The 17,387-nt window shown below is 28.6% G+C and overlaps 1 protein-coding gene across 1 annotated transcript in view; it reads right to left on the reverse strand.

Annotated features, from left to right (window-relative positions):
• LOC121117225 (hemicentin-1) overlaps positions 1-17,387 on the reverse strand; it is a 338,247-nt gene that overhangs the window by 97,761 nt on the left and 223,099 nt on the right. Inside the window, exons 8-10 of the mRNA XM_071888683.1 lie at positions 4,515-4,645; positions 3,345-3,504; positions 45-124 (exon numbers count right to left, since the gene is read on the reverse strand). Coding sequence (XP_071744784.1) covers positions 45-124; positions 3,345-3,504; positions 4,515-4,645 — 371 coding nt within the window. The remainder of the gene's footprint in view (positions 1-44; positions 125-3,344; positions 3,505-4,514; positions 4,646-17,387) is intronic.

Raw genomic sequence — 17,387 nt, forward strand, 5'->3', positions numbered from 1 at the left:
AGGCTTTTGTACAATAATACTCTACATAGTATGGGAGTACTTACTCGACAATTGATCGAAATGCTTTCCTCTGCTGTCACTCCAATTAATTGGTCTACCATTTCGCTTTGACACACAGGGGAGTCTGAAATATATAAAAATATTTATTATTTGTTAAAGTGTAAGTCAAAAATAAATAAAATTATTCATTGTACCTCTCAACCTTTCCTAAAAAAGGCATATACTCGAATAGTCACTCATTAAAGGGAAAATTTCCGCTTTAAATTTTTCCCTTTAAAAGTTGACAACCATTTCAGTTGTTTAACTCTTTTTGATAAAATGTTATCGTCGATTATGGTTTTTTAACGTTTTGTGTGACCTTTGATCTCTCATAATTTAACTAGAAATATGTATTTTAATAATTTTCCTTTGTAAGTTAATTCTTCACATACCACCATGAGAGAGTTGGTGTACAACGAGTTTCACAAAGTATGTAGTTAATGTGTAATCCTTAATAAGAATGTATTTTTTTTCAATAATGAAATTTTTAATTCACTTTATTAAATAAAATTCATAATAAACATGTGTTGATAAGATCTAGTCCGAAATTGAATGTTTAAATATTTGTGTTGGATCGGTGGTAGGACTGATTTTCTTGTTTGTCCCCCCTCCCCTTTTCAGTCTTTTTTTTTTTTTTATCCGTCTGATCTTTTTACCAAGAACCAATTTGTCAGGTAATCTGTTCTAGGTCTTAGCTATCTTTTTGTTTTGATTACTCCTAGCTAGGCCAGAAGATAATAAGGAATCATAACTATCACGGATAATACGAATATTTATGTTCAAGCTACATACCTATTAAACTTCAGTTATCTTATCACTTTGAAAGAGGTTAGAGTGAATAGCTGAAATTACATGAAGGCATTTGTGCCATTTCAGCTGTTGTAGTCATCATAAGAGACCAATAAGGACCGATTTTATAACTTACAAATTTTATTAGTACTGAAGTAATAGTACTGCAGTCTTTTAAGTTTTTTTAGACCGATCCAACAATAATAAACATGAATATCTTATTACGTAAATACCATATAAATAACATAATACACATTTAGATCAGCGTGTCTGTTAAGAAACTTATAAATTGAATAGAAAATTTGCTACGAAATAAGTTTGAAGTTACTTAAATAAGAAAACAGGGATGAGAAGGAAGAGGTTATATTTCATGTTACAATGTTTCATGATACATTGGTAGTAAGCCAATTTTGCCAATATCCCAAACTCCTGGATTATTCTTTATTTCAAAAATTTAATGTAAGCAATACTCTATACATGGAATGTGCATTTTGTTTTCTCGATCCTTTTTTTGAACAACGATAAGTTATCTTTTTATAATTAGAATATTACGAAATAAAATAGGATATTGAATCAGAACAATAGTGTAACGAATGTATACAGGATTGAAGATACCGTTATATATTAATTATTATTCAGTTGATAGAAAATTAATAGAAAAACCTAAAAAGAAAAAGTTCCTTTATTCATTCATTAAAAGATTGTTATAGTTCAATTCTTTCTTTCATTTCATCAGAATTCTACTATTAGAAAAATAACCCTTCATTGTGCAAAAAAAAAAAAAGGAGGAAAGGGGATTATTTTATCTATAAAGTATTCCTTCTCAAGGATCTGTTACTGCTTAATTTGAGTTCAACAAATCACGAAAAAAGAAAAGAAGATGAGAGTAGTATAAAAATAAACAGGCGACAAAAATACCTATGAGGGTTTAATAGTTTGGAAATCTCGTTGTGATATATCTATGAAATAACTTTTTTACATTAGTCATATGTAAAATGATTTAAAAAAATGAATGATGCACCTTCAATCAAATTTTGCAAAAGGCTCTATCAATAAACATACTCTAAAACGTCAAAATCAAGTCAAACTATGCTTATATTTTTTACATGCATGTTCTTACGTTATATACAAAAATGATGAATGGATAAGAAATAAATATTCCAAAAATCATTTCGAATACTTTTTTTTTTTTCAACATATTTCTGACGTTTTGACGGGTTTATATTTTACTAAAGTAAAAATAGCATGCAATATATGTGTATATATTATATGCCAAATAAAAAAAAATCATCTCAATTTTGGTTTACTTTTTAGACCATCATCTCAATGTCCCGGAAATGTTGATATCAAACTAAAGAAATAACTTCTTTTAGTGTAATTGAAAAGTTTGTTGGTTCTTTTAACCTTGAGTTACAACAAAAATTAGCTCGTTCATACAATATAAAGACTCATATGTAATGGTTTCTTAAACATTGAACTGTTGTTTACTTATTGTAACTCAAACTTTTTGTATGTATATGTAGTAATGATGAATGGACTGGCTTTTAGACCGTCAAAACCTTGGGTCGAGCTGTGTCTTTACTAGTGATGTGTCGTTTGCAAACGTAGCGGCTCTATGAAGTGAACGACAGGAGCCAACTCCACGTCAATCAGGAGCGGACTAAGAGCGTCTGCAGGGGGAGTGGCTGTAGCCTCCCCCCAAATGAAGGAATATTTGCTTTTTATTATGGAAAAATTAGTGAGGATGACAAAATTTGAAGCAAAAGTGGAGTAATTTTTTTAAAGGATTTCTATTCTAAAAGAAAGCTCCTTCAAGCAAATTATCCAGCAGAGGAATATTTTAAAAATATTATCCTGCAGCAGAGATGACATCAGAATTATATATATATATACATTTGACAAATTGAAATTATTGGTTGCTTATTTTTGATTCATGTCATAGTGAAACTTCAAAGTATTTGCCGTAAAAGAAAAGTTTGATTGTGATTGATTTTTTTTGATTATGTTTAATTTTCTTATGACGTATTTATAAATAAGTCATAAAGAATATTTCATTATCATTTTCGTATTATACACAAATAAATGTAAATTTTAGTAAACAGGCAAAACAAGACCTGAATTTGGTTGTATTTTACCTAAATATAATGTTACTAATAATATAAATGTTTATATTCTCTAATGTCAATATATTTAATAATTTTTTGTTGAAATTCCCTTTTGGTCAAATTTCATTTCTGAGAAATGTTCTTTAACGAAAATGGAAAGACGTAGCTCAAGGGACAAGGCACACAGAAGAAATTATTCTCTTGAACTCAATGTGCGTAGATTCGTGCCTCCTAGAGAAGGAAATATACTTTATTTATATGGACTTTAAAAAAGATTCCTAGATCAGATAGAGTAATTGTAATACAATGATGTTTACTTAGACTAAATCAGTGTAACTCCATCCGACCAATTAAAAGAAGATTTAAAAAAAGGATTTTGCCAAAATTTCCGCATAAAAAAGCAGCACTTACACATAATTTTCAACGGGACTTTATTGCTTTCACCCGTTCCCTCAGAGTTGATAGCGCGACAGGTGTAATCTCCAACAGCAGAGCGATCCACTTGTTGAAGTACGAGGCTTCGAGTGCTCATAATGATCCCTGCATCCGAATTTTGCTTTAGGATTTCCCCCTATGGAGTATTCAAAAATTATTAATCTCATTATAGCTAAAACTGTTTGATAGTGGTTGTAAGTAGTACATTCATTGATACAAGTATTTTAATTATTACACTAGGTATGTAAGCTGTAGAAGTTAGATGGAAAAGAAAGTGAGAAATTGTAGGTATTGTTTTCCTATATTTAATTTTGAAACAAGGTATATTACCAACATATATAAATGATGATGTTTGGATGTTAATATCCAATTTGCTATAAATACAACAGAAAAATAAGTGTTTTTTTTCTTCCTTATAGGCCATTGTTGTTAATAACCTATTTTATTACATACATAGGCCAAAAACCCAAAATATTTTTGTCATAAAAATAAAAATAAAATAAAGACCTCCTTCAATAACAAAGTTTTTTTTAAACATTTTTTTTTAGAAAAAAATATATTTTTAATTACCAAAGTTTTATTTTGATGAACTTTGTAGAATAATTTCACAAAATTCATTCCTATTTTCCCTTCCTTTCTACGAAAAAATTAGTTTTTAATAAATATTAGTTTTAGAGATTTTAAATATTTAATAAAAGTGTTAAATCATTTTTTTTCTTACTTAACTATTTTTCTGTTACATGTTAATATATACAAATTATGTAAGCAAAAATGACCATTTAATTACTTAAACTTAAAAGTCTTAAAGCTCTCAGTTTAAGAGGCAAATTAGTATATTTTAAGCCAAATAATTTAGTATTTTGTAAATCCTTAGACCCATTAAATTCCTAATCCATCATTTTAGCTTATTCCATGTACCCAACAGACGGAAGATACACTTTAACAATTTGATAATGTTTTGTTACCCAAATGTAAATAAACGAGATCTAGATTTTTTCGTCAAATTTTGGTCAAACCTTCGAAAAATAATCTTTTTTCTTTTTAAAAAGGGATAAAATAACAGATGCAACAAATATTTTGATTTATTTTTCTTATCAAATACGACCGTACATTTTTGAGTCACATTCTGTAAAAATAAAAACTTACATTATGAAGCCATTCAAGCCGAAGAGGAGTTGGATTAGCTTGTACGTCGCATTCAAAGTACACATCATGATTGGTACGAATGTTTTCAGCGTTGAGGTTCTGTCCTAATCGAAGTGAGACTCTTGGAGCATCTATGAATTTAAAAAAAATTATGAAAGTTGTATCTTTCAATTCAATCAACCGACAAATTAAATTCTAAAAAAAACTTTTATATATATATATGTACATAGTAAACAAATCACAAGTTTATCTGTTCATCATGTTTTTTTTAATATATGTATCTACTATATAGGTAATATGTATCCTAGTCTGTATACCTATATACATTTCTGATCTAGTATATTCTATATTACATTTCCAGATTCCCTCTTTGTTCTAATAACATAATGGAAGGCTCTCGGGAAAAATACAAATATGTCTTAGTATATCCAGAGTAATATCTCTGAAATATCAATATCTCAGCTGCCCATTTGTCTACTTGTGTTCAATGTTTCGATTATTGAACTTGAATGAGCTTTTGTTAACCAATAAACCTATCCGTATCATTAAAGTCGTAATTAATTAGCTCACTTTTAACCTTATCTTCTAAAAGAAAGAAAAGAACGTACAAAATCTTTTCGTAGATAGCTAATTCTTAATCTTAATTATAGCAATACTTTCTATTTTACATTCTTGAATTCCTTATACATAGAGTTGTAAATATTAATGACTGTAAAAAAGAAGCATGAAAATGTTATAGTAACTCTGACAATTAAAAAAATATTTTGGAGGGCAGCAACGTAGCTTTCTTGTTATTAGACTACAACAAGAACCCATTTGAGGCAGAAAATAGGTCAAAATCTCATTCTATATCGAACAAAAGACATTGACAGGTATTACTCTAATGTCGATCGTCAATTCCCTATATTCTGCATACATACATTTAACTAAAGTTGTAACTATATATTTAGATGTTTTCTTACCAAGAATGAAAGAATAGTGATAACAGCTTTGGAAAATAATTTTTTTTTACCCTTGATTAAATGATTACAATTTCCAACTCCAGGAAAAAGGGTAACACGGGATAATTTGAATTGAACCAAGCAAATTCAGAACAATTATTAGAGGAAGTAGAAAGTTGATATAAAACGAACAAAAGGTTTGGTGATGTTTTAGAGATACAGTAAAATAACTGAGCCTATTTAATTTGGTGCTTCTTTTTTTTTTTGGAAAAATTGTTGAGAGATTTAATGATAATTGTAATTGAATAATAAAGTTACTTTGATTTTGAGGACAATCATTTCATGATTTCAATCATAAAATTGTTCGCCTTAATAAAAAACCGCTCTTATTATCTTTCAAACGATTTATTGTGGACTAATATAGCTCATTTCTGGTAAAGGATAAGACACTTTGGATATCCTAAATAATCTTAGGGTTAACCGCCACATCTGCCGCCTTTGCAAGCAGATGGAAGATTGGTCCTGTCTCAAAAATCATTCTTGAAGCGGTAGACCAGTCAACCAAACCACCAAAGCTGCCAAGTACACTTTTGAGGCCAACCCATCCATATTTATTACCGATTTAACAAAAAAAAAAAAAAAAGAAGTCCTATAGTGGTCTACCGAGTAAAAATTGGGCAAGGCTACTCGAGGAATGCCAAAGAGGTTCGAGAAAAGGCTATTTTTGACTTAAAAGAATAAACAATTTTGATTTCAATCACTTTTTATTCAACTTCTCGTCATCCCAGGTCCCTGACCTCAACCCACTCGACTGCAACATCTGATGGCGTGTGGCATTTAAAGCCTGCCCAGTCCAATGTTACAACATTGCCGACTTCCAGTCCTCTATAAATAAGAAGTGGTGGAGGATTAGTTGTAGCTACATCTCACATATGTGTGACCCTTCCGGCCCTAATTAGACGCTGTCATTCACCACCTATGGCAACCAAGTTCAAAAATAATGTTCCTGAATATATATTCAATAAATAATAAATATTTCCTTTATATCTACGCTCTACGAGTTCATCTGGCTTCATTAAAATTGAAATGAAGTAAATAGATACAAGGTGGTACAATACTTTATTTACAGACCGGTTAAGTTAGATTCGATTTAATATTTTTGAGTTCTATTGAGTTCGACTTTTTAGCTATGAGTCGAATTGAGTTCGTGTAACAAAAACTATAACTAATTTTGAGCTCTGTCGAATTCGATTTTTGAGAATTTTGGACGAAATATTTATGTAGTATCTACTTTTTAATACATCAACTCTTCTTGTAGAAAGAAACTAGCATCTGTTGTATTTGTTGTCAGTGGTACAGAGGAATTTTCCAAGAAATATTCAAAATGCCTTTCATAAAGTTGAGTTTTTATTCGAGTTTAAGGTAATATATCAATCCAACACTAATTTTACAAATCCTTGTTCTATTTTAATAACTCACCTTCCATAAGAAATATTAGATCCTTTATTTGGCATTTTTTTAGTTCTCAAATGAGGCATGAATTATAATTTTTTTTGTAGTTTTTTTTTTTGTAATATATATTTATTATCATAATTCTATTAAATTTTCACCTTATTATGTAGATAAAGTATCACAAAGAGCTGCTGAGTCTCTAGGATATATTTAAATTTTTTTTGAATGGAGACGGCTAAGGGAATTCATTTTTATCTCTTTATAAATATATATTTACCTATTTTTCCTATTCTTTCATTAAAAAAGGGAAATTATAATGTAAATTAGAATAGCTTGCTTTAAGTTACTTTGTATTCATTATACCCACGTGTTCCTTCACAATGAAATAATAATATTGAATTCAAAAATTAGTCAAAAGTATGTCAAATTGTTGAGTTTTTTCTTTTGAGATTCTTATTCAGGGATTGAATAAAAAAAATCTTTTCACCCATTTTTTTTGTATTTAAAAATACGATTTTGGCTTATAAATCAGGGAAAATTTATGTAAAAATAGATCTAATAAAATTTATATCAATTTTTTTCAATTACATCAAAAAAAAAAAAAAAAAAAAATTAAAGATACCAACAATCTGAATGAAATTTTTGATGTTTTTGATTATTTGTGGCTATGAGAGTTTCACTTACACACCATTTGCATGGATGAAAGTAAACCTAACTTCAAAGCATAAGATACTTTTATTGGACATCTTTTTTCCCCTCTACCTGGTGGTCCATTAAAAACTGAAAACTTTGAACTTTAAACTTCAATAAGGTATAATTTATTAATTAAAATAGAATAATTTTTTTAGCCACCCTTAGCAACAATGATGGCTTCCAGGTGGCGGAAGGCCTGTGACACGCTGTAGATGTAGTTCTCTGTCATGGCGTCCCCGTGCTGGCTGACAGTGGCTTATAGGATGTGTTTGGATGACTGACCCTGTCGAGATGAACTCAAAAGGTGTAGTGGAAGAGGTTGATATCATGGCAGTAGGGGGATTCTAGAAAGTATTTGTTCTAGAAGGGAATACTGTTTGCCAACAATTCCTGTGCCTTTTTTGGGGTGAGTGCAGGTGTACTATCCTGCTGGAAAACTATACTTCCGTCAGGATAGTTTACCAGCACCAACGGCAATAGGTTATTCTTCAAGACAGTCACATAGTTTCACCCTGTGGGTCTGTATCCGATTGAGAACAACACCAGAGAGGATTCCTTGCCACAAAGCGAGAGTCTGGACTTTTGACAGAACCTTTTTTCATCTTTAATATTTCGAACTTGTTGACAGCCAAGACAGTGGTCCTGGAGATGCCCAAATACCTGGAGACTTCCGTCAGATTTTTTCCGCTTTAAAAAAGTGAGCAAATGGAAATTTGACGATCACGTTCAAGTTTAATTTTCTCGACATGTACGTAAGCTAGAGAGCTCAGTTTTATTTGGTACTGTAACTTATTATTTATGCTTTAATAAATCAGAATATAAATTCATCTCAATCCCTCAACCTTAATTAATTATTGAATAAGTAGGTGCTCAGATTTTAGAGGACCATCCGGAATTGGTGAAATAGTTATAAAGTTAACGAGATAATTGAATTAAAATAATTCTTTTGTAATTATCTTTAGAATTTAAAATAATTATATTTATTAACTATTAAACTGATAATTTAAAATTAATAGATAAAAAAATAGCTTTTAGTTCGTAAAAAAAAGTAAGTAAAATAAATATTGCACATTTCATGCAATGAATATTCCTTGGTCAAATTTTATATTATAAAAAATGCCCGTTTTTGCTGTTGTTAAAATTAGTTATTTTCAAAAGACTATAGAATTATCCATTTTAAAGAATTTAACTCAATTTAAACGTGTGACTTTATTGGACTTACAACATTCAGTTTTGTTCGTTTGCAATTTATTAACATATATAACAAGGGGGTTAATGTTAATTAACATTAGATGAAAAAATATTTGGTCTGTATATATTTTGTATTTTTTCATTAAACGTCAATTTTCAATTTTTGAATAGAAATGCCACAAAACCATGCATTTTGGACATATAATTTTAATTTCAAACATAAAATTATGAATTTTCAATTTCTGAAACATTTTTTAAATAATTTTTGCAATATTTGCACAAATGAATCAATTAATGAGTGTTATTTTTCGACAACATTATTATCCATAACTTTTTTTGCTTTTGCAAGTACAAAAAACAAAAAACAAATTGGTATGTTTGTATTCCTCTTTACAATTCCAATTAATGCCATTTACTCCTTCTTTTTTGCAAAAATTAATTCCAAATATTTTTTTGCAATTTTCTTTGGAAATTATGATTTGGCAATTTTTTGACAAAAATAAAAAAATCACATCTCATATATACAATTTTTTTATACGTGTATAAAAAGAATAATATTTTAAGTTATCAAAACAATATGTTTTGTTTTAATTCAAAATAATACAAATATTATTAGACCAAAAGGGTTTAACATTTAGAAGAAATAAATCACCATTGCCAATGTGATTTCCCGCACCCTATTTTTGCCGAGCAATGTCGGGTAAGTCTTTGCTAGAAAATAATATTTATTAATTACAGATTAGGGATATATGATATACACAGAAAACTTGTTCATATATATTCGTATAATCTCTGTTTATTTTTTATTGTTGTTGTCATAACTGTGATGTTAAGAAAACAAATATGCAAGAAAAGAAAAAAAAAAGAACCTATTTATCGTAGGGAGTGTTAACACACCTATATTATTTATTTATATTATACAAATATTAATTTTCTAAATATATTTATTATTATATTAATTGTTTTATGTAATTTATGTATTGATATAGAATTAATAAATAATATTGTAGGTTCCGGGGAAATTCAGAATATTCCTTTGGAGATGCCGCAAATTGTACTCAAAGAAACAAAAACTTACTGTCATAAAAATTGATCTAAAAGGACATATTGGAATCAAATTTAATCTCATTAATCAAATGAAGACTTCAAACAATAGTTTACATTTTTTAAGTGGCTCAACTTGTCCCAAAAGTTTGAATATAAAGTCTGTAACTGACAGGATTATGTCTAGAAGTATTGGGCTGTATTTATATTTATCCAATTTAAATAAAAATTGGATATTTATAATGTTCTTAATTTTTTTTAAAGACTTTTTTATCAACAAAATGATGCATGGTTTGAACGTTTACATAGTTGTATGATTATGTGTTTAACAAACACTTGTATAACAAACAAAATTGTATAATAAAGTGGGAGATAAAATAAAGTTTTTTTCTAATTATATAATTTAATATATTACAATAAAAAGACAGTCTTTTAGTTCTTTTAAGTGAACAAGTCTGCAGATGTTAATCAAAAAATAAATGAATTTTGTTTGGTTTTTTATTTCTTAACAACATGAAAGAAAGTTATTTGTGGTTCCTGCAGGTAGAAAAGCCTGCAAGAATATTATTAGGAAAAAGTCAATAATGCAGCAAATATATATTTGAAATCCTCTCTTTTTTTCTCTCTTAAAGTCAATAAATGCTGTCATATACGTAAAAGCCATACTTAATAATTTTCTTTTAAAATAAAATGGCTGTAGTGTTGTATCGACTCGAACATTTATTGAATCAACTTCAATCTCGATTCAACATAGTGGTGAGTTGACTACCAAATTAAAAATAAAAACGACTCGACTTGATAATAAGTTATTGAGTTGGTAATGTTTTTATCACTAAATATCAACAAATGTTTTGAGTTTCGTGGTACTTATGTCCCTAAATCATTTTCTAAACAATGACAACTTTCTAATGAGGATCTTTATATCTCTGAGGAAACAAACTAATTGTCCATAGTCACTCAAACCCACCATAGCTTCAACTACAAGCGTCTAACTTGGACTGAGCCTGGTGCAGGCCTCAATAAGAAAATTATTGTTCATGCTGGCAACTGCCTCATGAATGAAAGCCAACAAGGAGTCAACATTGTTATGTGCAGGTTTATTGGAATTTCTCCCCTAGACATCCACCACATAGTAGTCCAATTGGTTCCGATTCGGAAAGCTATGATGCCAATTTCCTTTACTCTAATCATAAAGATCTTAAATATATTTTTTTTGGGAATAAATAGGGTTCCAATGAACACATTTGGACTAACTGTACCAATACAAAATTCTAGCAAAACACCTAATTTGTTAACATCAGTTTAAGTTCTCTAGCATAATTATCTATGGAGTCATTTACGTCCTTGGGCGTGCACCCTGAACATAGGCATACGTATTCGTTCGTATTTCGAAGACCTTTCAAAAATTTTGTAACTTTTTTATACAGTTTTGTCACCTTAATCTCATGATACAACTTTCATGAGTTTTCATCTTACAGTTGCCTAGATATTGAGGTCTAAACTTGTTCTGGATTTAAAATCCCAACCTTCTATATTTTTTACATTAAAACGGTTATCACTTCTTTCTTAGAGTATTTAATATAATAATAAGTAGGCAAGTAACTCAAATCGAACATTAACGACTAGTCATAGTTTTTCTCAAGTTAACACAAAACTAATTGGTTGTACATTAATTCTTTATTTAAAATAATATTTAAATTGTTAGTTACTTTGTTATTCAAAGCGATTTCAAAGAATGATTAAAGTATTTGATGTAATTTATATCAATTTGTAGGAATAAACAAATGATTATATTTAGTTCAATAATTTAAAAAAATATATATATTTAGTTTACATACGTAGAGACCAAAAAAAAAGTATATTTAATAATGTTGTGAGAGGCAAACAGAGTCAAAGTAAATATTTGAATAATATGGTTTGGTGTTGTTGTCGTTGCTTCAAAATCCAAAGTTTGAAGATTTTCATTTAATTAATTTACAATATACGTATGTTGGTGTATGCTTGTAAATACCAACATTAGGGTGAAGATAATATATAAAATTTATCTAAACAAGAGTAGCCTTTTTTTTTGTACTTTGAATGTTTTTGGTCATAAATAAACAGAACCTAGATTTTCGATTGTTTAAGAATAAAAGAAATTAAAATCTTAGGCGTGATTAAATAATTTTCCGTTTTACATTTGTACAGTAATAATCCCCACCATCCAAGTAATTATTTTTGCAAATATATTGGACGGTTGGAGAATGTCAATACAATATACAAAGTAACATTTACATTCTGTATTTATGTAAATGGTGGATTTATTCCAAAAAGAGATTGTAAATAAAAATCTTATTGTAATAATATCCAGAGAAATATTGTCTAAACTAAACGGATTATAGCTATATGTTGTGATTTAACACAAAAACAATCTTACACGAAATCAAAAATAAGTAATTCCATACTCATTCTTTTATTTGATATAACATTTATAAATATAGGCCAATGTTTCACAGATATACATCTGCCAAATATAGGATTTGTATTCAAATTCATGCTATAAGTTAACATATCTAAGAACTTTAATTTTATTTTAAAACCTGCATTTGATTTGAAAAAAACATAAATTTAATTCATAATCTATCAATTTCTAATAATCTCATTAATTTTTGATAGTTTTTGTGAAATTTTTGGCATCTTTAAGGATTAATCAAACCATAATTAGTTGAAATATATTGACAATAATTCGTCGAAAAATACAATTGTAATCCAATTCATTTTTGAGAAAAATCATTCTAGCTTTTTTTTTTTTTTTTTTTTACTTCTCGGACATTTGTTTTTAGAGTTTTTCAAAAGGAAACTTCTTTTCTGAATATATTTTTTAGAAACCCCAGTTAAAATAACCTTATGTAGCAAAATCATAAATACTTCACATAAAATGTTTTTTTGTATATATCAAAACAGTCCATTCGAAATGACTGGGTATCAAGGATTCATTTTTGAGAGCCATAGTAATACCGTGAAATTGATGTGCTTTCATTATTTACAAAAATTGTACCTAAAAACATGGCAACCAAGAATAATGTATTTAGCTGATATATTACAATATCTTATGAAGAATCCAGAGTTGAAGAAGATTTGCAATAAAACCATAAATTTGTTTGTACAAATAACTACCTATAAGGATACAACATATGTACACGATTGAATAAATCAATTTTAAAGTACATACAATACATTACCAAGTCCATAATAAAACAGTAATAAAGGTAAATGATTTGGATTTTTTGTACCTGATGAATCAGGATTATCTGTAGAAACTATAAGCAAAATTGAATCATGTGTTGTTATTGATTAAGAAGGAATAAATAATTAGAATTTTTTTGTGGAAAAAAGGTATATAATGATAAGTTTGTACCTATAGCATATAGCAATATATATCATATTTGATAAATTATAAAAATCCATCAAAGGAGATTAATGGAGAGGAAACGTTTCTCCACTTGATCTACATGGGCTTATAAACTGATTCATTTGCCTGTTCCCATTTTATCCCTTCCTCTTGTCTGGAGTCATACATCTATGCATGGATAAAAAGTATAACCTTGGATCATTGTCAAAACCATAGAGGTATTATACATTCTATGTGGTGATTTGATTCCCTGATAAAAGAAGGGATTTCTTGTCATCATCAAATAATATGTACATTCATAGAATGTACATATAAATTTTTTCTATAGCAATAAATTCAGATTGGGATCTGGTTCACGCATACTACACTCAAATCATCGTACATATTACAATAGGATGTTTTTTTTTGTAAATATAAGTTTATTTTTTTCAATAGTTTTTTATTCTACCAGGAAAATCAATAGTACTCTCAAATATAATTCAATACCAAAAAGAAATGCCTGTAGTACGAACTATTTTCTATTTTTACAAAAGTCTGATGCTTTTATTTGTATGTACTTTTACATATTATTAGTAAAAATAAGACAGATATCATGTTTTGCTCTTTATATTGATTCTTAAAAATCTTCAACAAAAAGTGACAAATCATTTTTTTTAAATGAATAAGACTGGAGGGAGTTGTAGCATCCCCTCTTCTCAATCACCACAAAATTTACATAATAGTCAAATATAGACTATTGTGAAAAAAACGAACATAGTTTTTCAACTTTTCTTCAAAATATCTTGAGTAAAAACTGATATTGTTAGACAAATGTACTTTTTTGGAGAAAAATATTTTTGTAACAATGTAGTCAATTTTTAATTACTTCAATTGAAACTTAAATTCGTTGGGTTTTTTTTAACATTCTTTATTTGGTTTATATATATTATATGGAACATAAATATATATAAATAAAACATAACAATTGCATAAAAAGTACTTAAATAAACCTTATAGTTTATACTTAATGCCCCGACGTAGAATTTCAACTAATATTCTAAAAATCAATCATTAAAAAAAACAGTAATCATGCAAATTAGAAATTATGATAATTATTTTTTTAAATTTCTTAACAACCTTTTTAAAATACTTCGGTATTATGTGAAGTTGATGGAAGGTACCAGATTTCTTCCCCTGTAAAATTCCATGACTATCATCCTGCTTTATAAATATTCATTGTGAGAAAGACATAGCAAGCTGAAGCTGCCAAGATGCCTCTCAACTCATTCTCCTGAATAGGCTGATAGTTAGTTAGTCGGCCGGCGACGAGAGCTTTACAATTAAGAATTGCAAAGTCAATCCCTTGTTATATCAAAAGTTTCACCCTTCTTCTTTAAAATTCCAAAAAGAACAAGACCTTTAACATATTTTTCTTCCGCATTCGTTACCCCTTTTAGATTTATGGATACAAAAATTTCAGGATATAGATTGCAGGGCAGTCCACAAACGCATGAAGTGTGTTATTATATAGTTTTCCACAGTCCTTGCAGGGCCTAGTATATTTAATACAATTTGTGGAGATTTGCAACTGCACAGTAAACTTTTTGTCATCATTTATTCTCCTCAGAGAAGACACTAATTTTCTTTTACAACACATAGGGAGGCCCAAACGCTTACTATGCAGCTCCCAGAGTCCACTCACAGTTAAATTTTATTCTACCCTTGTTGAGCAATTACTCCCAACTTAAATTATGAATAGCTAAAATATCTCGTTTGATTGCGTGTTCTTCTAAAATTGAGGGGTCCTTTAAATTTATAAAAAAAACCTTATTTATATTTTGCCGAATTATATCAATGGTTGAGTCATTTCTATATGCAGTGGTGAGCATCCAAATTATTCTCGGAGCTAAGCCCCAAACTAAAGAGATCAAAGATGTAATTTTGTTGGGCAGATTAGTCCCCATCATAAGTCAAATGTAGAGTTCTCGGTTCGTTATACTTCTTCTCCTTTCTACTACTGAATTTCTTGAAATACCCACAAAAGTTTTGGAGTAAATTTTTTGACGATACGAGATAGTTGAGCCACTCCACCACCTGTATGGGATTTAGGTCTTTTCATGGTTTCGATATAATTCTTATAAAACAAATCATTAAGCCATTTGTCTTCTTCTAAAATAGCTTTTTTACCTAGTTGCGGACTTGCTGTAGCCTTTTATAAAATTAAAGTTAGTAACAAACTCTTTTTTGGAGGTTGAATTTTTTTCAAAAATAACTTTTTTTTGGACGGAGGTCCTAATTTCGTTGCAGTTATCTTCATGAATAACACTGCTTTTCCATTTTATACACATAATTCCAAGAACCTAAAGAAAAAATAAAGGTCTTACTTTTATTCACAGCCATTCCTGTTTTTTCTTGAAACTTCCGAAAATAATTCAGTATGACTTTTATTCTGGCAATTACCTGAGACTCAGAATTCGCTTCTAAGGTTAAAGTTACATCATCTGCATATAAATCAATAATATGTTGAGATCCCTATAGCTAATTTCTAAGCCTTTGTACCTCCTAAAACGAGTTCTTTGAGTACAGCAATGAAAAGAAGTGGAGCTGAGGTGTATTTTATATATATTTTTATATGCCGTTATATAGCGGCACGCACGGGGTTAAAAAAACTTTGCGGAAGAAACATTTTTACAAATCTAAGAATTCGTCTAATTGAAATAGAATCGAAAGCTTTGCAAAAGTCTATTGCTATTATTGCTCCAAACTTCTTCCTACTTTTCACTGTGTCAATATTGAGTGAAACATCGGAAATTTTCTTATTCTATAAAAATCCTTTATATTCAATCCTAATTTTTTTTTGTTGAAAATTGGTTGCATCTGTTTAGCCAATACTCTAGAGAGAATCCTATATGACTAATTGAGAACAGTAATTGGTCTCCAATGGCTATAGTTTGTCCCATGTACTTTTTTCAATATCGATACAATTCTTCCTCTTGTCTGTAATTTGTGTAGTCGGCCACACTTTTCCAAAAAATGTCCAATGTTTAAAAGACTCAACTTTTTCTTTCATTTCGGCCTCATCAATTTAATTTTTGCAGCTCTAAAAAAATTCAGAGAATCTGCAAAATAAGTGCGTGCAAAAATTGTTCAATTATTGAGAACATTATCCACTTGACTGGCGTATGACATTGTTTCCTTCTTATTTTCCAAAAGAAACCGTGAAACCGTGTAATGAATTATATTTATGAGTCTGTGTGTCGCTTGGTTGGATAAAAAACATCTATTTAAACCTCCTAGCAATTTTTTTTAATTTTGTTATGTATTTACCGTCTTTTATCAACCATTTGGTATAATGTGATATAATAAATTGAAGTAAACAATTTAACACTTTGAAAGTCTAGTTATCTATTCTTGAAATATATAAGCTATTTTGTCCAGTTTTGAAAAGAGGACTCAAACTAAAATTTTAAGCTAATTTCAGAGAAAGTTATATCATTTTATATATAAACATTTGTAAAAGTAGCCAAATGTTAAAAAAATTCAATTCCTAAATAAAAAATATAAAATATCTTCAATTTTAACAGGTTTAAAATAAAAATAAATTTCTGTGCTTAGAAAAGAACAAAAGTTTCTAATTTATAAAAATATGAAACTTCTGACTACGCAATTATATAGTGGGCGTTAGACATTCTTGCTTTTGAATCAAATGCGATTATCTAAAATTTTACTTGACTATTTTGTAAATTGCATTACAAAAAATGGATCAATTTACATCAAATTTTTTCTTCTTTTTTATCAAACATATGTTATGAAAAAATTTATAAATAAATTCAATAAATTATTAATTTTATTTACTCAAATCTATACTTTGATTGTATGCAATTAGGGGGAAAAATATTCAACACGACATAAATGCAACATTAATACTCTACTATTTGAATATTTTTTTAATGTTTGCATTTATTATATACATAATTATATTTTTTAATGTGCAAAACTTTATTAGAACATAAGCTTAATTGCTCTTCAAAGCTCGAAATGCATTGTTTTGTTTATTTTTTTAATATCATAACTTAAGATAAATTAATTAAATAAATTAAATTTTACGCATCATTCGACGTATTAATGTTTTTGGTTCTTGACTGTGACTGTGAAAAATAATTAAAGTTTTTTTATAAAAGT

The sequence above is a fragment of the Lepeophtheirus salmonis genome, chromosome 5 (genome assembly GCF_016086655.4).
Source record: "Lepeophtheirus salmonis chromosome 5, UVic_Lsal_1.4, whole genome shotgun sequence".
Lineage (NCBI taxonomy): Eukaryota > Metazoa > Arthropoda > Copepoda > Siphonostomatoida > Caligidae > Lepeophtheirus > Lepeophtheirus salmonis.